Source organism: Tupaia chinensis, unplaced genomic scaffold (assembly GCF_000334495.1).
Source record: "Tupaia chinensis unplaced genomic scaffold, TupChi_1.0 Scaffold000110_1, whole genome shotgun sequence".
Classification (NCBI taxonomy): Eukaryota; Metazoa; Chordata; class Mammalia; order Scandentia; family Tupaiidae; genus Tupaia; species Tupaia belangeri.
The window spans coordinates 2,358,282-2,380,337 of record NW_006159574.1 but is presented as its reverse complement, the minus strand read 5'-3'; the positions used below and the strand labels follow the sequence as shown (position 1 = coordinate 2,380,337).

General features: G+C 48.5%; 1 protein-coding gene across 1 annotated transcript in view; it reads right to left on the bottom strand.

The window, feature by feature from the left end:
• The window catches only part of UBE3C (ubiquitin protein ligase E3C), a 112,835-nt gene that overhangs the window by 8,872 nt on the left and 81,907 nt on the right, over positions 1-22,056 (bottom strand). The window contains exons 19-22 of the mRNA XM_006143828.2: positions 17,950-18,162; positions 8,127-8,315; positions 7,977-8,043; positions 599-729 (exon numbers count right to left, since the gene is read on the bottom strand). Coding sequence (XP_006143890.1) covers positions 599-729; positions 7,977-8,043; positions 8,127-8,315; positions 17,950-18,162 — 600 coding nt within the window. The remainder of the gene's footprint in view (positions 1-598; positions 730-7,976; positions 8,044-8,126; positions 8,316-17,949; positions 18,163-22,056) is intronic.

Here is a 22,056-nt window from a genome sequence, read left to right as displayed (position 1 = left end):
GAGAGACTGAGAAAGTGGAAAGCAAACGGCCATATCCAGGACCTGAACCATGGTCGGCCATGTGGGAGTCCAGAGCCTCAACTACCACGTCATTCCTCCACTCTTCATTTACAATGAGTACAGGAAACATTATTAAATGTCCCCAAGCAATTGTAACTGCTGACATTACACAGCTGCACCCTGGTTTTCAGGAGCTGGGGAGCAAGCCCAGGAGGTACCCTGGAAGAGCCAGGGCGGGGCAGCCTGCTCTGGACCCTGCAGCAGCACACTCAGGCTGGCCCGCCTCGGCCCAGTGGGCCCTGCAGTTGCACAGGAGCACAGGAGTTCACAGAGGACCGTGACCACGACACACAGCTACCAGACAGACAGGTGCGGCAAGGGACAGCCCAGAGCAAGCACAGCACAGAACGGCCCCGTCTTGGTGAGCAGATGACGGCCAGCACATTACGGGAAAAGCTGAGCCACAGTGGACCCGCGGGGACAGGGAAGGTGGCCGATACCATGAACACCGTCCACAACAAAGCCTCCTTCTTGGAACCCCACTGCCGTTCTTACTCATGATTGGGCTTTTAGTGCAAATGGCGTAAAAGTTGTGTACCTTAAACCCCAAGAGAGGGGGTCGGGAGCAGCTTGTTACAAACTTGAGCAATTTGCGCTTCTCTTCATCAGTGAAACCTTCTACAACTCTCCAGAAGAGTTTAATGACAGGATGGTCAGCAGAATAGCCCCCTATGACAAAAGGAACATTTATTAAAAATAAAACAGTGGGATTCTCACAAGTAGTGGGATTTCTCCCAGAAGCACTAGAGCAACAATCGTGAAAGAGTGGTTCGCACACTTCACTGGGTGTGCCCAGGACAACAGAGGTCCCGGCTGAAGGCAGTCCTAAGAGCCAACTCCCCTCCGCTCTTGGGTGATGGGCAAAGTGCTAGGAGAGAGAGCCCAGTGGTTGGAGCAGACAACGGCCGGGACAGGGAGCACCCTGTGGTTATCAGAGGAGCCGGGCATAGAGAGATACAGCAGGGGTGGGGGGCGCCCTCTCCCCTCTTCCTTTCCACTCTCTTCTCGCCATCTTGGGGGGCACGCCTGGCGTTGAGTGTTAAGCCTCTGGATCTGAGACTAGAACAGCAGCTGACTACGTGAGAGTCCAGCAATGTAACCATTACACCGTCTGCTGGGCCCATCATTATTTTTTAATTTGCTATAGGGCACATGAGCTCACCAGAGCGAGACAGAGGGAGAGAAAGAGAAACTGAGAGAGCAAGTCACCAGGTCCAGGACTTGAACCATGGTCAGCCATATGGGACTCCAATGCCTTAACCACTTGCTGGCCTGGTCAAAGTTCATCTGATCCCCTCCTTCTGATAATCAGGTACAATCGTGGCCAATAAGCAACACGTGATTAGACAGCTATTCTAAAATGTAAAATGTGCTACTTACAGCTCTTAATCTAGGTAAGTGCTTCCTGAAACTAAAATAATTGCACATGCTGTCCGCTCATTGTTCATATGCTACACAAGTAACACCAATAAAATACCATAAGTACGATAATTGGCACCAAAGTGAGTATGATAATATTTTAAACCTATTTACTGGAATAGCTGAGATCATTAAGATAGATCTCTCAGTGTAGACAGAGCAATGCAAACAGCCTAAGGCAGCTTCTTGGCAGATGAAGAGTCAGACTGATTCAATTTCTGACTAACCTATGACTTGACAGTGGGGACAATGTGATCTTGGGTATTATTATTATTATTTAATTATTTATTTAATTTTATTTATTTACTTGTTTATTTTAATTTGACCAGAGAGAGAGACATACACACAAAGAAAGAGAGAGAAAAAGTGAGAAAGAAACCACGTCCAGGACTTGAACAATGGTTGGTCATGTGGGAGTATCCAGCACTTTAACCACCACACCACCAGCTGGTCCTGATCTTGGGTATTATTTACCTTTTTATAAAGAACAGAGTTCAGGGACCAGCAGTTATCTTAATGGCTATGTTGCTGGACTCCCATGTAGTGAACCGCGGTGTGCGTCCCAGACCTGGTGTCTTAAACTGTCGCCGGGCGTGTGTGCGTGCGTGCCCAAGATCCCAAGAGTAGAATGGAGGAGAAGGGATTGCGGCGTGGCCATCCCCCCTGGGGGGTGATTTCTCGCTTTCTGTCTCTCTGTCTCTCTGGTGAGCACACATGCCCTATAGAAAAACCTCTCCAAAAAAAAAAAGAACAAAGTTCAAAATCAGAGCAATGGAAATTAATTACAGCAGGAAAGGAACACACATACACCATACACACACACACACACATAAATACACATATATGTATATGGTAAAATGAGTTCTAGCAAATTTAGACTCTGGCAACCATCAAGACAGTCTGAGAACATTTCCATTTTCTCTAACATCTCTAACATGGACACCCATGTCCATCCTGTAAACACTGATCTGCTCCGTAAGTGGGTTTTCCAGAGATGTGTCACACAAACACCAGTCAATAGGGCAGAGCGGCCTGGGCAGGACTCTTCCTGTATTATTTATTCTTTATAAACACAACCCGCCATCTCAACGGTTTTAAATGCATAATCCAAGGCAGTAATTAATTACACTGACACGCAAACACCACTGGTATCTGTTTCCAGTGGAAACTTTCTCATCACCTCAACAAAAATTCCGTCACCATTAAGCAGCGACTCCCCACTTCTCCTCTCTCCAGCTCCCAGTGACCTTTCATCTACTTCTGCTATCGATAAATTTGCTTATTCTGAGTAACTCGCGTATGCTGAATCACCTAGGATGTCTTCTGTCTGGCTCGCTTCACTTAACATGACGTTTTTGAGGTTTGTCCGTGTTTGAACACGTATCAGGACAGCCTTCCTTTTAAACTTAGTACCATTCCACTCTGTATGTACAACAGGTCTTCATACAACTCAACAGAACATGGGCATTACAAAGACCTATCCATGGATCTCAACTTTTCCCACCAAAATAAATCCAGCTTACTTCCATTTTCTCACAAACTATTTGAAAGAACCCTCATATACACCCCCTCTTGTTTATCCACCCAACAGACATCGGGGCCGTTTCCCCTTTCTGGCTACAGGGACTAACGCTGCTAGGAACATGGGTGCACGGGTACTTCCCTGAGAATCTACTCTCGACTCCTTTGGGCACATACCTAGGCAGCTTTCTGTGGAATCGCCAAACTATTCTCGACAGGGGCTGTACCACTTCTCATTCTTACCAGCAATTAACACGAGCCCCACTTCTCCATACCCTCCCCAGTATTGATTTTCTGTTTGTCTACTCCGCACGAACAGAGCCACCCTCTGTGTGCTCATGGACCCAAGTGGCGTCTCCCCGTGGTCTTGACTTCCTTGCACTCCCTAACGATCAGTGATGCTGAACATGCTTTCATACTCACTAGCTGGCTGTGCATCTTCTTTGGAGAAATTCCTATTGAAGTCTTTTCTTCATTTTTTCTCCCTCTTTTTAGGTTTATGCCATAGGGCATATGTGCTCATCAGAGAGAGAGAAAGTGAGGTATCAACTCCCAGGTGGGATGGCTCCACCACAATCACCTTATTCCCCATTCTCCTCTAGGGACTTTGGACACTCATGCTTCAGGCACCTGCTGTTAGTTTTCAAGCCACTGGGTCTGGGACTCAAACCACGGTCAGCCATGTGAGAATCCAGTGCCTCGACCACTATGCCACCTTCTGGCTTCCCTTTCCTCATGTCTGAATCAAGTTTTTATTTAAAAATAAATAAATAAATAAAATAATAATAATAAAATCGAGTTGTAAGAGTTTTTCATATATTCTGGGTACCCATATCAGATATGTGATTTTAACTATTTCTCCTATTCTGTAGGTTGCTTTTTCACCCTATGGACTGTGCTTTTCTTTGGTGCACAAATGTCTGTAAGTTTGAAGTTTAATTAATCTGTTTTTCTTTTGTTGGTTGTGCTTTTGGTGTCATATCCAAGAATCCACGGCCAGACCCAAGGTCATCAAGACTCGCCCCCCCCTTCTCCTATGAGTTCTATGATTTTACTTCTTAATAGCATCGTTGACTCATCTTGAGCTGGTTTTGTATATGGTGTGAGATGAGGGGTACAGCTACGTTATTTTGCGAATGCTGAGCTGCTCTACATTCAACTTTTTAAATAGCTGCAAACTGTTTGTAGAGGAGCCTCCACTTTGCATCCCCACCAATGAAGAGGGGCTGTGACTACTAAGTTTTTGACTGCCTAAGAGCATGTGTGAAAGAAAGAAAAAAAAAGAAAGACAGAAAGAAAAAGCAACCACCAATGGGTGCAGTCATGCTGGAATCCTTTTTTCTCTTATTTTTCCTGCTCATCAGGATTTTGGGTATGTATACACATGTGCCAGGTGTGTTTCTCAAGCCACCAGGGCCAGGATTTGAACCATGGTTGGCCATGTGGGATCTGGCTTTCCATGCAGAGAGCTTAACCACTGGACACCGCAGCTGGCCCATGGGTTGCAATTTCTGCAGACACTTGGGATCTTGGGCACGCACGCACATGCACCTGGCGTGAGAGTTTAAGCCGCCGGGTCCAGGTCTCAAACTATGGTCGACTACGTGGGAGTCCAGCCACATAGCCATTATGCTAACTGCTAGTCCCAATTTCTGCAGACACTCACACTGGGTACTGATGTGGATGATCACAGCCACTCTAGCAGGTGTGCAGCAGCAGGTTTCTTGGATTTAATCTGTACTTTCCTAATGATGAGTTAAACATATCACGTGCTCATTTGCTTACTGGACATTTATGTATCTTTGTAAGTGAAATGCATTTTAAATTTTTATTGCTCATGCTTTTAAACTGGACTACCTTAATACTGAGCTATAAGAGATTTATAAAGGAATAGCAAGTAACAAAGGATAAGGCACCTAGATCCCATGCAGTTCAAGGTGCAGATCCTGCTGCTTAAGAAACAAGCCAGGTGTGTGAGTGTGCATACCCAGAGTCCTGGAAGGAGAATGGAGGAGAAGGGATCCTGGCATGGCCTGAGAGTAGGGGGAAAGTGGTTTCTCACTTTTTCTGTCTCGGTCTCTCTCTCTCTCTGAATACATCCTCCCTATAGAAAAAACATGAACAAAGTTTTGTATAGATTGTTAACACCAGTCCACTATCAGGTATATGAACTGAAGATACATTCTTCCTATTTGTGGCTTGTCTTCTAATTTCATTTATTTATTTTTATTGCCAGAGACCATGTACACTGGCCAGAGAAACAGAGAGAGGAAGCATCCTCCAATGGGGTGCAGTTACTCCACAATCCTTATACTCCATGTCCCCTTTCTGTAGGGACTTTGGGCATGGACACATGGATTTGTTCTTTGTTCTTTTCTTTTCTTTTCTTTTTGGAGAGATTTTTGCTATAGAGTGCATGCGCTCACCAGAAAGACAAGAGAGAGATAGAGAGACAGAATAATCCCCAGGGGGGATGGCCACACCGCAATCCCTTCTCCTCCATTCCCCTCTCAGGATCTTGGGCACACACACACACGCACCCGGCTTGAGGTTAAGCTGCCAGGTCAGGGACTTGAACTGCGGTCGACTACATGGGAGTCCAGTGACCAGTGACGTAGCCATCATGCCAACTGCTGGTCTTGGAGCTGGGATTTGAATTGTGGTTGGTCAGATGGGATCTGACTCCCTTAACTGCTGGGCTAGAGGGCTGGGCATCTTTCATTTTCTCAATACTTTTTGAAGCACAAAAGCTTTTCATTTTGAGGCTGTTTAATTTATCAATTTCTTTTTTCTGGGTTATGCTTTTGGTACCATATCTAAAAACTCTTTGATAATCCGAAGTCATTAAGATTTTTCCTGATAAGTTCTTTTAGAAGTTTTAGCTCTTACCTACAGGGCTCTGATCTACTTTGAGTTAATTTTTGGGTATAGTGTGAAGTAAGGGTCCAGCAACATGAACTTATCTTGGGACCCTTTTTGTAAATCAGCTGACCTTAAGTATGAAGCTTTGAACCCACGATTATGTTTTGTTGGTCAGTATGCTGACCCCTGTACCAACATTACACTGTCTTGACTGCCATCACATTACTTAGGTTTTATTATTATTATTATTATTATTATTATTATTATTATTATTATTGTTTTTCTTATTATTATTATTATTATTATTATTATTATTATTATTATTATTATTATTATTATTATTATTATTATTATTATTATTATTATTATTATTATTATTGTTTTTCAAAGAGGTTTTTATTTTCACCTCCATAGGGTCCATGGGCTTGCCAGAGAGATAGAAAGTGAGAAATCACCCTCACGCCACATTCCCTTCCCTTCGCTAGGAATTTTGTGCACATACGTGTGCCCAGTATGAGTTTCAAGTCCAGGACTCGAACTGTGGTCGACTATGTGGAAGTCTAGGGATGTAACCATTACGCCATCTGCTGGTCCCATACTTAGGTTTTAAATCAAAGTGTAAGGCCTTTGACTTTATTCTACAAAACTGTTGTGGCTATTCTAGAGACTTCATGTTTTTAGGTAAGTTTTCAAATTATTCTGTCGATTTCTACAAAATGCCTTGCTGGGATTTTGATGAGTACTGGACTGACTTTGTAGGTCAGTGTGAAGAGAACTACCTAAATCCCAAGAGGAGCGTGGAGAAGGGATGCAGTGTGCCCCCACCACTGCCCCCAGAGATAGAGCGTGTGTCACTGTAGAGAGACAGAGAGAGGGAGGAAGAGTGAGGAATCACCCCGAGGGGAACAGCTGTGCTGCAGTCCCTTCTCCTCCATTCTCATCTTGGCATTGTGGGCACACACACCTGGTGTCTTTTTCAAGCCACCAGGTTCAGGACCAGAACTGCACCATTACCCACATGGGCTCCAGCTGCCTTCACCACCACACCACCATCTGCTCTCCCACTTTAATGTTTTATTCTTCCATGAGGCAGAGACAGAGACAACAGCCCCGACAAGGCTCCAGTTCTGGGATGCCCAGCGCCTGCCAGCCCGGATCACAGGCACGCGCCAGGCTGACAGTGCCACCGCCTGACCCAGTGATTCTCTTTTCTGAAGGGACTGTTTAAGAATTTTGCTCACTTTTAATTGCCCCCCCCCGTTATTATATTTAGATAGTTTTTAATGCATTCGGGATATACACTCTTTATCAGATATATGTTTTCTATGTTTTGCTATCTATGTGGCTTGCTTTCTCATTTTCTTGAAAAGCACAAAGCTAAGTTTAATGCAATCAATACATTTAAAAAAATTTTTTTTGAGAGGACTTTGCTATAGGGCACGTATGCTCACCAGAAAGACAGAGAGAGATAGAAAGCGAGAAATCCCCCCCCAGGGGGGATGGCCACACTGCAATCCCTTCTCCTCCATTCTCCTCTCAGGATCTTGGGCACGCACGTACGCACATGCACCCGGTGTGAGTTTAAGCCACTGGGTCTGGGACTTGAACCGAGGTCGACTACATGGGAGTTCAGCGACATAGCCACTATGCTAACTGCTAGTCCCAATAAGTTAAAATTTTGATGGGGTCTAATTGTTCAGCTTTTCTTTTTATTTTACTGTTGTTTTTCCTTGGGAGAGAGGAGGGCTAGCAGCACTATTTTTTAAAGCGTAAGACTGGAAATATCAAATGTCTGAAAGTAGATCTTAAGAAGATATACCGTCCAGAGACAAAACAACGGTGTGTAAAAACAAGGAAAAGAAGAATTAAGACATAGTTGCATATAATATAAAACATATAGAGACACTATGACTAGTGGCTGCTGCTAGCAGGAGGGAAGGAGGAATGGGACAGAAGGGAACAAAGAAGAGGAAGAGGCCCCCGCGGTCACCTCATTGCACGCTATGGTTTCTGAACCGTGGAAACCACCACGCAGAAAGTTATAATCAAGAGGTACCCTGGAAGCACAGGCGCCTGTGACGTTCTCAGAGAAAGAGCTCAGGGCGACAGCGTACCTGAGTAGTTGGTGAAGGATTTCAGGTCCTCTAGACTTATGGGAACTTGCGCACCAGAAATTAACACCTGTGGGAAAAGTTCAAACCATAAAATGTGAGGCAGCTTTAAGGGAAGCCTTCCCCTTGCTCCCGAGGGTCAGCGGTGGGCACCTGGATTTCTTGCTGATCGAACATGCGGAGCCACTCCAGGTTGACGACGTTGGCCAGGCCCTGTCTGAAGGCCAGGCAGTGCTGCCGGATCTGCTTGTTCAGCCTGTAGTCGGCCACAAGGTGGATGTAGGCAATCCGGTTGGCACTGGTGACAGGGATGTCTTTTCCTCCAAACTTTAGTTCAACTACCTGTGAGTGAACAAAATGAAGGATCTCAGAGTTCTCAAAGTGTGACAGGAGGGCACAATGAGAGCAGAACACCCCAGTTTTGAGGAAAAGGACTTGCTACTTTGCACAGGAACCCAGAAACCAGACCACAAGGAATAGGCACACACCTCTGTGGGAGGTTCAGCTGCACCCCCAAGGGCCTGCCCTCGAGCGGGCACCTTGCTCTGTGTTTGAAATCACTGGCCGTCTGGTTTTCTCCAAAGAAGGAGCCAGGTGGCAATGTGAGGTGATTTCATTTTAAAACATCGGGAATATCAAAGAGCAGACTAGCAGGTGACGAGGTGGTTAAGACACTGGACACTCCCACATGGCCGACCACGATTGTAGTCCCGAGCCTGATAGCTTGCTTTCTCAATTTCTTCCTCATTCTGTGTCTGTCTTCTCCAGTCAAATTAAAATAAATGAATGAATTAATAAAATTAAATAAATAATTCTAAAAAAGAAATGAAATCACAAATATATAACCAAACAATTAGCATAAGTCAGAAGAGAACAAAGGGATTCACACAGTAGAAAATACAACATACAGAATTCCAGCTGCAGAAAAATGATCACTCATATTGGAATTTATAGGTAGCATACATTTTCCTTTATATTCCTGTAATATTGCGCCTAGAAAACATGTTAGTTATGATTTAAAGGACAGTAGTACAACCAGAGTAGCTGATTGGCCAATGTCACATGTACGAGCAGAGATAGCAAGAACAGTTTTGGGGTCTGGACGCTGTGCAGAGATAAACCGAGACGCTCTATGAGTGTGATCGCACGGGCGGACCCCTGGTTTGGGTCCACAGAGGTCAACCGCCCTGCACGTACCATGGTGCATCCGGGACCTGGGGCTGCTGAGGCTGCAGTTCGGGGGGATCATGGTGTGAAGAACCTACTGGGGGTCCTGTCTCCCTCACTCATGGAAGAAATTAAAAAATGAAACAAGCAAAAAAACCTAAAGAAAACAGAACAGTTTTTTCACTAGCACATGGCTCTGCACACAGAATGTGTAGGTCTAGTGTAGGGTTGGAAAACCATCCTGTCTGCACGGCCACAGTGCTGCTGGCAACGGCAGAGCCTGGACCCTGATGCCCTCACCCTTACGTTCACAGGTGGTCACTCTGCACCCGTCACCATGAATGAAACTGCAATATCTGCTTTGTCCATATCGTAATTGTGATTACGTGAACTTGTGTGCACAAAGTTGATCGGAAAACAACAAAGACGTCATAAATAAGCAGGTATAATTCTTTAGTTTTTTATTTAAATTTTTGCTATAGGGCATGTACACTAGCCAGAGACAGAAAGTGAAGGGAAGTGAGAAAGTGAGAGATGACGTGTATCCCTTCCTCTCCGTACTTCTCTCAGGATTTTCGGTATATACATGGACATGTGCTTGGCGTGTTTTCCAAGCTGCTGGGTCTGGAACTTAAACCAAGCAGTTGGCCATCTGGAATCTAGCACCTTAACCACCTGGCCCCATAATTCACATTTTTCTTTTAAAGAATTATTTTATTTAACTTATTTATTTACTTTTTTTCAAAAATTTTTAAAAGATTTATTTATTTTTAATTATACTTATTATCATTATTCTTCTATTTTGACCAGAGACAGACAGAGAGAAAGGGAGACTGAGAAAGCAAGCCTCCAGGTCCAGGACTTGAACCGTGGTCGGCCACGTGGGAGTCCAGAACCTCAACCACAACACTACCTGCCAGCCCCAATTTACTTATTTTTAAAATTTGAGGGAAAAGGGTAGGGGGAGAGGGGGAGAGGGGGAGAGAGAGAGAGAGAGAGAGAGAGAGAGAGAGAGAGCGCAAGCCGCCAGGCCGGGCTGGGACTCTAACCATGGGCCATGTGGGAGTCCAGCGCCCCTAACCACCACTACCTGCCGACCCCCATAATTCACTTTTTAATTCCTTCTGTACTAGTACTTAAAAACTGAGGTGTATTCCTGAGGTTGGACAAGGGTGGTCCATGACACGATGAAGATAATATAAATCAAGCTCAAAGTAAGCGAGCGAGAGGCGTCGCGATGTCCATGTGGCCTGCATGTGGGAAGTCAGCGGCAGTGCTTCGTATGCACAGGCCTACCCGCCGGGAAGCAGTGTGAACGCTCTGGGCAAAGGCCACTGGGAAACAGGGGCAGCCCCCGCCCAGGCCTTTCTGTTCCGGGCCGATAGTCCTCTCGCGGCTCTCAGGTCCCTGGGTAGCAGGCGCTACCCCTCGCCTCCTCCCAGCAAAGCTGCCTCAGGGCCCGCTTAGAGCTTCAGCCCGTGGTCACCTGATGGGCACGGGCCACGGTAGTTTGTTGCTTCTCATTCTTTAAGCTTGGGTGTCAAATTTGCTTCTTTTAATATTTCACATTTTAAATGATGGTTCGATTATTCCTACTAATTCACTTTCCTAGTTTTGGAACCATCACGTCTAAGTAAGAATGGCCTCTCAAATCCATTGTCTTCGTTCTGATTAAAGATTGCGTTCATTACCTTAATTCCTTTGCTCAGCCTCAGTTGACAGTCCATCTGTTAACCAGGCCTCAAGAGGCCAGCTATTATATTTCAATATATAAAACACCACCCTTTGCCTTTAAATGGATTAAAGGCAGGTAATAAATGACGATGTGCGTAAGATTTGGAGGACAAAGGACCAGTGAAGTTATCAGCTAAGGAACTTCCAAAGCCCCCTGGTTCCCCTGCCCAACCAGTATTTTTAAAACGGTCCTCCTACTTTTAATTTAAAGCCCTCTCTCAGTCTAACCCTAGACAACTAAGTGTATTTAAAAATCATGTCACATATGTACTCAGGTTTGAGGACACGCCTGAAGTCTCCTTTAGATGCAGAACCGGGCGGGGCAGCTTCTCCAGCGAGTGCCGTCCTCCCATCACGTGTGGAGGCCTAGCCATAGCACCCCAAGCCCAGGAAGCTCCAGGGACTGAGGAGCCTCGCCGCCCACGCCCAGCCACACGGGAAGAGGTCTCAGGACACAGGCCCCATCTCTCCTACGACAGACGGTCATGTAGCCTCTCGCAGACGCTTACCCTTGGTCAGGGAAGGTGTGTGTAAAGCAGCAGTCTACTTCCCTGCTGGTCCTTACGCAGACTAAGCAGCAGCCGTTTAGGTTCCGCTGAGAACGAACTGGACGGTAACACTGCTATTTTAAAAGTGGAGGTTAATTACCAGATGCTGTCCATGTGACGAAGTATCTGCATATGGCAGATCTGTAGATCACGATGCCTTGTAAAATTAAATCCGCACAGAGAGCTCCAGAAACCCTAAGCTCCCTCACATCAGGGGCCTTGCCGGTGAGTTTCAGAATGTGGGGACACCATATCCACACGCCTGCTCAGGGGTCCCACGGGGCAGTGGTGCCAGGAAGGGACTCCCGCATATGAGACCTCTCACGACCAGTCTGCTTCAGAAGCAGAAAGAGAAAGGCTCCCACTAGCAAAGGTCAGGCCCGGCCACCACAGGACTGCTGCTAGCAGCTACTGCACGTGACACCACCACTAGGTGGTGCAGGGGACAGCCGCAGGCAGTGACGCATGTGCATGTGACACGGCACTAACTTTTACCTTCCAAAAAATATTTGAGTTCTGCACTGCTGAGATTTTAACTCTACAACACGCCAGAGAAGGCTGAAATAAACACACCTAAGTAAGCTGTGACCAAATAAAATATGCTGCAGTAATTTCTCGTCCCAATTTACCACCATTATTTTTAAGCTTGTCAGAGGGCTTGAGTACTTACCAGGGTAGAAGCAGAGGGGAAGTGAGAAGGCACACTCCCTGAGCAACGGGTCATGCTGAAGGCCCTCTCTCCATCCCTCGCTCCTTTTTGAGGTTCTGGGCATTCTTCTTTTTATTTTGTAATCTATTCAATTTTATTTATTCATTCATTTATTTTAATTTGACCAGAGAGAGACAGAGAGAGAAAAAGGGGGAGGAGCGAAAGTCGGAAAGCAAGCTACTAGATCCAGGACTCGAACTGTGATTGGCCATGTGGGAGTCTCCAGCACCTTAACCACCACGCCACCTGCTGGTCTCAGGTTCTGGGCATTGTCACACATGAGCCCAGAGTGTGTTTCAAGCCTTCGGGCTCAGGACTCGAACTGCACAATCAACCGTGTGCAATTTGGCCACCTGCATCTGCACTAGAGCGCCATCAGCAGGCCACTGTGATTGTGTTGTGTCCGTCCTCAGGAGGGCATGGAGGGTAACAGACCCGCAGCAGTGCTGTCTGCTGGGCCCCATCTACACCAACCTTGGGAACAGATGGCTGTGAAGCTAAGCAACAGCCGGAAAATTCAAGTTCCAAAACAATCAATCATTCAAAACAGTATCCAGATGGTTTAGATACCAGGATATATAGATCTTTGTGTGCCCGTATGCATGTATGCATGCTTTTATTTTTTACATCTGCGAGGGGCATGTGTACTTGCCAGGGAGAGAGAAAGTGAGAAAGCACCCCTGGGGGATAGCCACGCTGCAATTCCTTCTCCCGTTCTTGGGATTTGGGGCATGTAAGTAAGTGTGTGCCCGGTGTGTCCTTAAAGGCACCAGGCATGGGACTCCAACCAGTCGACCATGTGGGATCTGGCTGCCCCAACCACATGCCACGGCTGGCCATGTGCCCCTTATTTTAAAGACAACCTGTACAGCAGTCCTGAAGTCAGGACAGAAAGCAGACAAAGACCCCCCCCCCAGCTTCCCATCGAACTCTCAGGGTCGTAGCACAGCACTGCAGGTCATGTTAGTTACATGACAACTAAGTCCCACTTCACATCCAACAGGACGGCTCTGATTTAAAAGTAGAGAAGGGGAAACCAGCAGATGGCGGAATGTTTCTGTCATTGGACTCCCATCCCCTCTGGGGGGTGATTTCTCACCTTCTGTCTGTCTTTCCTCGCAAAAAAACCCCAAAACAAACCAAAACAAAACAGTACAAGGGAACCGGAGAAAACAGTGAGCAGCCTGGTAAGGTGTGGAGAGCGCGCTACACCTCTGGGTACTAGTGCTGAGCGTGCACGAAAACGGCAGCTGCCGGAACTCGGACTGATGGTCCTACAAACCACAGAGCTGCACACAGCAAGTCTACTTCCGGTACACTTGGGAGAAACAGAAGGCAGGGCCTTAACAAGACATCTGCACACGAGTGTCTGTGGCAGTATTTGCCGTGGTCAGCAGAAGGTGGGAACCGTCCAAAGCAGCAGACATGTCTACCCTATGAGGAGCACCAGTCAGCATGACACACAGACTGACCCATGCTCCAACACGGCTGGGCCTCAGGAGGCCAGCTGGCTCGTAGCTGAGACGAGTCAGCCCACAAAGAGCAGCACTGCAGGGTGTCACTTACGTGCATCGGACCCTACAGTGTATGTCAGAAACAGAGACCACAGTAGTTCTCTCATTCAAAACCTTTCTGGGGGCCGGAAGATGGTGTAGTGGTTAAGGCGCTGGAATCCCACATGGCCGACTGCTGTTTGAGTCTTGGACCCAGCAGCACGAAACCCACGCTGGGCACGTGTGTGTGTGAGTGCCCCAAATCCCAAGAATGGAGGGGAAGGGACTGATGAGTGGCCATCTCCCCAAGGGTGATTTCTCACTTTCTCTATCTCTGTCTCTGACGAGTGCACGTGTCCTATGGCAAAAACTTCTATTAAAAAAAAAGTCTTTTTTATTGCACACCCTTGTGGTGTGTTGTGGTGTGGTATGGCGTGACATGGCGTGGTGTGGTGTGGCGTGGCGTGGCATCTCAGTGGGCTCTGGAACCACTTGACTCAAACCACACCCAAGATGCTTCCAGACCTGCCCCGACCCCGAGCCAGAACCCCACGCCCTCTGCCAGGAAGCTCCCTCGGCCTCATCACTTGCTTCCTGGTAGCTCCCAATGCCTCATTCCAGGAAAACTGCTGCTGACGCCGAGACGGCTGTCGGCTACGGGAAGGCGCCCGCACTGTCCTATGGAGGGCGTGCCAGGCTTCCTAGGGCCGACTTCTGAGCAGTGTCAGGCTCGGTCCTGCTCTGCCTGCCCTCCTGCACACTTGCTACCTGTCGGCTGCCTCTGATCGGCTGCCAGAGAGCTCAGCACCACCTCGGGCCCCCAGGCAACTCCCAGGACCTCCCCGCAGCGAAGTGCGCCCACCTGATGCTGCTTTCCTACGGCAGGGTGACTTCTCACAGACAGAGTTTCTTCTAGGGGCAGTTGGCCAGCCTGGTGGTTAAGCTGGCTGGATCCCACGTGGCCAAAACCTCAGCTTGAGTCCCAGACTCAGCAGCTTGGAGGACTTCTCAGGGAAGTGGGAAGGAGACCAAAAAGGCAGTTCTTTCATGGACAGTCTCCCGGTGCTTGCTGACACGGACAGCAGCAATTCCGACAACAAAGATGGAGAAGGCAGGTTTTCCGTCTACCTAAGGCGGCCGACAGACAGGCTGCCTCGAGAGGAGGGTTTTCACCACCTCTCTGAAGAAGCAGCGTGTGAACCCAAACCGATGAGAGAAGAGGCATTGTCAGGCGCTGTTGGGGGCCAAGACAAAGAACCGTCGAGAAAAGTGAAACCAGAAGACTCACTGTCAGAAGAGGAGACTCTTGTGCAAAAGATGCCTGATCCCGACCAGACAAGGCAATGACGTTGCTGGATTTGAGCCAAAAGGACACCAATCCTCCACAGCAACAACCAGAGTAATCTTTGTGTGTTTTTTTTTTAAGAATTATTTTAACTGACTTTATTTATTTATATTTGACCAGAGAGGGACAGATTGAGAGAGATGGAGAGAAAGCCGCCAGGTACAGGACTTGAACCATGGTCGGCTATATGGGAGTCCAGTGTTGGCCATGTGGGAGTCCAGTGCCCTTAACCACCACACCACGTGCCGGCCCCAAAACCAGAGTATCTTAACTTCAGTGGCATCAGCTCTAGTGAAAGATTACGTTGGGAACCAGCAGTTAGCGTAATGGCCATGTCGCTGGACTCCCACGTAGTCGACTGCGGTTCGCGTCCCGGACCCAGTGGCTTAAAACTCACGCCGGGCGCGTGTGCGTGCGTGCCCAAGACATCGAGAGGAGAATGGAGGAGAAGGGATTGCGGCGTGGCCATCCCCCCTGGGGGGTGATTTCTCGCTTTCTGTCTCTCTGTCTCTCTGTCTGTCTGGTGAGCGCACGCGCCCTACAGTGAAAATCTCTCCAAATAAAAAACGGTTACGTTCAAGCTCTAATAATGGGAGACGAAAGTCAGGCAGTGAGTGCGTACCTAGGCTACATTTTTAAGCAAGGAAAATGTGCGAACCACCCAGAGGCTAATAGAAAGCGTGCCCTCTGTATCCACCTCAGAACAACGGCATGCCCAAAGAAGTCACGGAAGTGCCACTGGCAGGAAGCAGAATGCGGAGCCCCGAGCACAGGACAAGAACCAGAAACAGGGCTCTGCCAACTTCACCCAGAGGCCTTTTCAGATACCATACATCATCTGACTCTTGAGCAGTCTGTCACAGATGAGCGGAGAGCTTCTGGAATTCAACCACAGGAGACATGGAGACGGCAGCTACCTGAACCTCAGGTGCGGCGCAGGCGTCCTTTGGCACCATCCAGAGCAAGGGGGGCTGCTCCAAGAGAGCGCTCTCTAGGAAGAGCACATGCTTGGAGTGTAGAACCGAGACAGACGTCTGACCAGACTCGCAGACCCTCAAGTCACAGCTGATCGGGACAAAGGTGTGTCAACAGACAGGTGAGCTAGTAGAATCCGATTACTACCTGAGACACCAGACCACACCATCACTTCAGAAAATGAGCAAGAGAGGCCCAGAAACCCTTGTTTCAGATTCTGAGCAGGCAGATGTTGTCAGGATTAGGCGAGCCCAGCCTCGCAAGGACAGTGACAGCGATTGTGAGCCCTACTGCCTCACTGCTGAGTCACGACACAGAAAGCGCGGCCTGAGGAGGACGGGTGTGGGCACTCACGGCGCTCCCTTCTAGAAGACCGGCCTCTGACCCGAGTTTCAGGTGCCCTATCAGTTCTCGGTTCACACTGCACATACATGTTTAGCTCCGGTTCTCATCTTCTATCTAGCTCGAGCTTGAGCAGTGAAAACTCAGACAAGTAATCCACTGGTGTTTAAGCCAGGAATGAAGGAAGCTTACCATCAGGCTCCACACTGGAGGCCAGGCGACAAAGTGGATAGGGTCCAAGTAGCATCTGGAGAGCGTGACTCTCAGTGAGCTCCTCGTCCACCTCTTTTTTGTCATAAATGAACATTACCACCAACCTACAAGCCTCACCAAACAACAGACTAACAGCTCACAGTGAGAGATTCTGTCACACCGATGCATTAAAACCCTGGAGTATTTGCCCCACAGAAGACAGACGGGAGTGAGCTACACACACTGCCAGGCTCTCATGGACATCGCGCCCACTGCATGGGTCGTTGCTATCAGGAACACTACCTGTCCTACCTCCTAATCTGTCGCAGGAGGCTACTAGAGTGTAGGGACCGAGAAAACCCCAGGTGGGGTCTGAGCGCTCAGCTGCGTGAATGCGATAGTGCTAGACTAACCTCCTTAGGTCCCACTTGGAAGGACACTCCGAATATACAGAAGGTAGCAGCTGGGGCTGAATTTTTGGTTCCTGAAGAAATACATGTACGAGCCTCGGTTTCTCTTTCAGAATAAAACAAAATATTAACTCTCAAAACAAAACAAAACCACCCAGCTTCTCAGGCACTTGCACACCTCAAATCCCTGAAAGAGGGTAGAGACAAAGGAGAAAGGACTGTGGGGGACTGTCCCCAAGGGGGCACTTTCTTGCTTGCTTTCTCTCTCTGACTGGAAAGTGCATGTACCCTCTGGCAACATATTTTTTCAAATAATTATTTTATTTAACTTTACTTGTTTATTTTAATTTGACCAGAGAGGGACAGAGCAAAAGAGAGAGAGAGAGAGGGAGGGAAAGTGAGAAAGCCAGCCACCAGGTTTAGGACGCAAACCTTGGTCAGCCACGTAGGGTCCAGTGCCCAGCGCAGTAACCAGCATGCCACCTGCTGGTCCCCTCTGGCAACATTTAAAAAAAAAGAAAAAACAATGTTTGGAAATTGTCTGTGGTGGTGATCACATGACTGAAATACTAAAACTCACTAAAGGGCCAACAGCTGGTGTGGTGATTAAGACGTCGGAGTCCCAAATGGCCGACTGCGGTTCAAGTCCTGGACTTGGTAGCTTGCTTTCTTATTCCCTCTGTTTCTCTCTGGTGAGCACACGTGCCCTATAACAAAAATCTCTCTTAAAAAAAAAAAAGAGTTAGTTTGAATGTCTAATACAGGACTTCCTTAAAAACAAAGGGACACATCTTGGAAGCCAGCATTGTGCACTCAGCAACTGGGGGCGGGGGGCATTTCCCTCCCTCCCTGCCCACCAGGGCCGAAAGCTGTCCTGAGCTCGGCGCCCAGTGCCCAGCGCCCCGGCCCCGATGGACTCGCTTCTCACTCTCAGCCACAGCGGCTCTTCTCGTTCAGGGCAGAAGCTCAAACAATGGACGACAAACGCCCCTGCCACAGAAGGGAACATGGCTGTGCTACGGAGGCGGTGCCCGTGACAAAGGGGCATAGGGCGGGCTCACCTGGGCCTCTCCCAGGTCGTTGTTCACCACAGTGAAGTTCAGGCCGAGCTCCTCCACGTCGTCTTCATAGCTCTTGAGGAACAGCAAGTTCTTATACACCTCTGGGTCCAGGGAGGCCAGGTGGTGGATGTCCACGTCTGCACTTGTCCCAAGCAATTTGGACAGGAAAAAGCCTGCGAAGGGCAGCTCCACCAGCATGTTTTCATAAAGAGCCTTCGAATAAGAACAAGTGGCAGCGGTGAGACTTAACAGCAATTTGTTTTTACACTTCCTGCAAATAAAAGATAAATACGCAATCTGACATTGAGCAGAACCCTGAGACAGCAGAGACCGTCTTCATGAAGTGGAGGAGGGTGTCGGAAGCCGCTGTCTGAGGACGCCCCCCCCCCGGTGCCGAGCCCTCTAGAACAGACCACCAGGGCTGGGGCCACAGGGTGCTAGGACTGAACCATGTTGAGGAGCCGGGCAGTCATTTGAGACAGGGGCTGGCAAATGCTCCCTGTTCAGAGCCAGACAGGTCAGACAGGCTTTGCAGGTGTCTTAGTTCCCTGAGCTGGTGGGAACAAAGTATCAGAAACCCACAGGTATAAGGGTATCACACACACCTCACGGCTCCACAGGCCGGAGTCCACAGTCAGAATGTGGGGCACTCTCTCTCCGAAAGCCCTGGACCTAGCTCTTGGCTTCACATTAAAGTCTGTCCGTCTGTCTGTCAAGGCGGAGGGGAAGGAGTGGAAGGGAGAGGATGAAGGCTAGCCTGACTCCACCTTACAGATGCCCACGACAGCGGCACCCATGCGGTGTACACCCAGACCAACCCTCTTAGTCCTGCTGCTCACGGAACGTGACACAGAAACACAACTGTACCCATGAGTGGGCACCTGGCAGTCACGGCTGAGCCTGCGCCCTGAGGGCTGTGTGAGCACCCTTGGCTTCCAGAGCTGGCGAATGCCTCTGGGCCCCTGCAGCTCGCCCTCCATCAGCAGTGACGGCACTAAGTCCACGGAACAAAGGCGTCTACACAGTCACTGCACTGAAACACACACCACACGTGCATTTAACAGCCTACTAATCTGACTGGAGGCAATTGGGAAACAGCTATGAACATCTTTCCAAAAGCACACGTCTAGAGAGCCACCAGGTTCCCCATCCTGATAACCGCCGACAGACATTCCCAAGGGCGCCTTCGGCCGATGCTGCCCTATGCCAGGCGCCCAGGCTCCAGCAGGGTGTCATGTCTGCCCCAGAGACCACGCCTGTCCACGCCAGGTCAATGCAGGTGCTACATCCTGTGCTTTCGTGTCCGATCTGAACACTAATGACTGCCAATTACTTTAGAAAAGATGGCAAAAAGCTTCTTAATGAGAGAATGAGTGACAAAACGACAACGAACACTCAGCCACTGACTGGTAATATAAAGAAAGAGTTGTTTTGAAGGCACAGTTTGCCTAAAGTTAAGAATGGGCACTACTGTTAACCTGGAGCACTTACAAACACCATTACTTCTACATGGACGGGGAGCCCAAGCCCAGAACTCTGCAGTCACATGATCGATTCGGCTGGTGGGGAAGCTCCCGTCTGCGCGGTGGACTTTGAGGCAGACTGGAAGTGTAAATCATGTGCTGTCGATATAAAAGGTCGTTGTTTGCCATCTCTGCATTAGTAACAATAAACCAGTGAGATTCGTTAAATACATCAGAGCTACCTGAATTTTAAACAGAAATCCCACTGTGACTCATAAAATGTTAAATGCATAGGTATAATTTTTTATATAAGGCAGGTTTAAACCTTTAGAGCATTTAATATACAAGCACTAATAAACGATAGCACTAAAAACTATGACTGCATCAGCTAAATGGATTATAAATTAAATTTCCATAATGTATGCAACCGAGATACAAATGTAAGCATAAATCAAGGTATTTTCTAAACACAGGTTAATTATACAACTTCAGAAGCTGCCTATTTTTTATGCAAAATAATCCACTTAGCATTTTTCACATCGGCCTCAATTCTCAGTCAGTTGCACATTTGTTCCTAGAAGCCTATCAATAACTACTTGTCACGAAAAAATAGCAGTAGGTATATGGAAAAACCTGTAACGTATTTTTCAGCTGTCTGTCTTTTATGAGTGTTTATAGCTAGAAATTGTGCCAAAATGATTTGAAATAAAAAGGATTAATTATAGTAGAAGCCTTTTAATATAAGTGAGTGCAGTCGCACCGCAATTAATGCAGATTGTGGTTCCATCAGGAGAATAAATGTGAGCCCCATCACAGGCCACTCCTGTTTGCTGCCAAATAACTCCAGTAATTTACTACATTAAGAATCAATAAAAAAATAATGCTTTTCAAATGCATCTCTATCAATCTTCAGGTAGTTCTAAAGTGAACATTTATAACTTAATCTAAAAACTATATAAGAGACAATGTCTTGCTTTAAAGCCATCCTAATTGAGCAAGCAGATAATAATTTTAATTATTTCAAATCTCACGAACCACATAGTTTAAAAAATAAGAGAAATGCAAAGCGAGGCGGTGCACATCACTGACGTACTAACGGCTGCGCTTCCCGACGGCGACTGGGTGGGACGCGCGGGACCCAAGGTCTCCCGACCAAGGTGGGGCAGAGCCTGTAGGCCGGAGCACCCGCAGGAGCCCAGTGCCTCACGTGATCCCCGATCCCTCAGCGGGTCCAACTGGCCAGTCGCACTCTCTTGCCCCTCATGCCTTCGGCCTGGGCTCTAGCATGCCACGAATGGTACTGTTCTAACAGCTGTGTCGACACCGAGTCCACAGTCATGGCCACGAATGGTACTGTTCTAACAGATGTGCCGACACCGAGTCCACAATCATGGCCACGAATGGCACTGTTCTAACAGCTGTGCCGACACCGAGTCCAGCCGTGGCCACGAATGGCACTGTTCTAACAGCTGTGCCGACACAGAGTCCAGCCCTGGCCACGAATGGCACTGTTCTAACAGCTGTGCCGACACCGAGTCCACAGTCATGGCCACTTGCCTCTTTTGAGGGAACTGCTCCATGGTTCTTACTGAAGTCCGAAACGTGCGAGCGCCCATCACGGCACCCTTCTGAAGACTTTCATCAGCCCAAAAAGTGACCAGAGACCTCCCTGGGGTCCCTCCCAGCCCTACGACGACTTGCCCACATTCTGTGTCTGTGGGCTTCCCTCCCAAGACATCATACATGCATGGAGCGGAAGGCTCGGTGACCTCTGGGTCTGGCTTTTCCACTCAGCCCCAGGTGCTCCAGGCTCACCCGGAAGCAGGGTGTGGCAGCGAACACGTGCCGCAGTCGGCCCCAGGCAGGAAAGCCACTGCTGTGAACAAGCCTGTGCAACACGAGGGCCAGACCCTACCTGACTGGGGACCACCAGCCTGTTTTCCAAAGTGCCACACCATGTGACAGCCCCACGGTGAGGCACGAGAGGCCCAGCCTCTCCACACGCTCACCAACCTCACTAGTATCTGCCTTTCAGAGCACAGCCACCCAGGGGGCACGCAACGGCATCTCACGGGCCTGCTCTCAGTGCACACTGCTCTTCTGTCCATCCTGGAGGAGTGACCACCTGGGCTCTCAGCCGATCTGAGACCAGTCCTTCCATACTCACCTCCCGCGTCCCACACCCAAGACATGGAGTCCTGTCTGAGCCTCTGCAGCCTCTGCATGTCTTTCTTCTTGGTCCCTGTCAGTATGGGCTGGCCTGTACATGGGCTGGAGTACACACGCTGGAGTACACGGGCTGGCCCGTACACGGGCTGGAGTACACGGGCTGGCCTGTACAAGGAGTGGAGTGCACAGACTGGTACACACTGGTCGGCCTAATACTCCTTCCGTATACCTCAATACACCTCAAAGGCGTTCCCTGCTAGTGGCTGTTTTCTCTGTCACACTCTCCACCACAGGGGACAGAAGTCAGCCAGGGCCCCTCTGTCCCTCATTGCCACCTGCAGACTACGCTTTCTTCCCTCTCCCTCCAGCCACCCTGCTCTGAGTACCAAGCGCTGGGCTGGAGCCCCGCTCCACACTGTGAGACACCGAGTTTTAGCTCCTGACAGCCATCACAGCCCAACACAAGCTTGTTGGA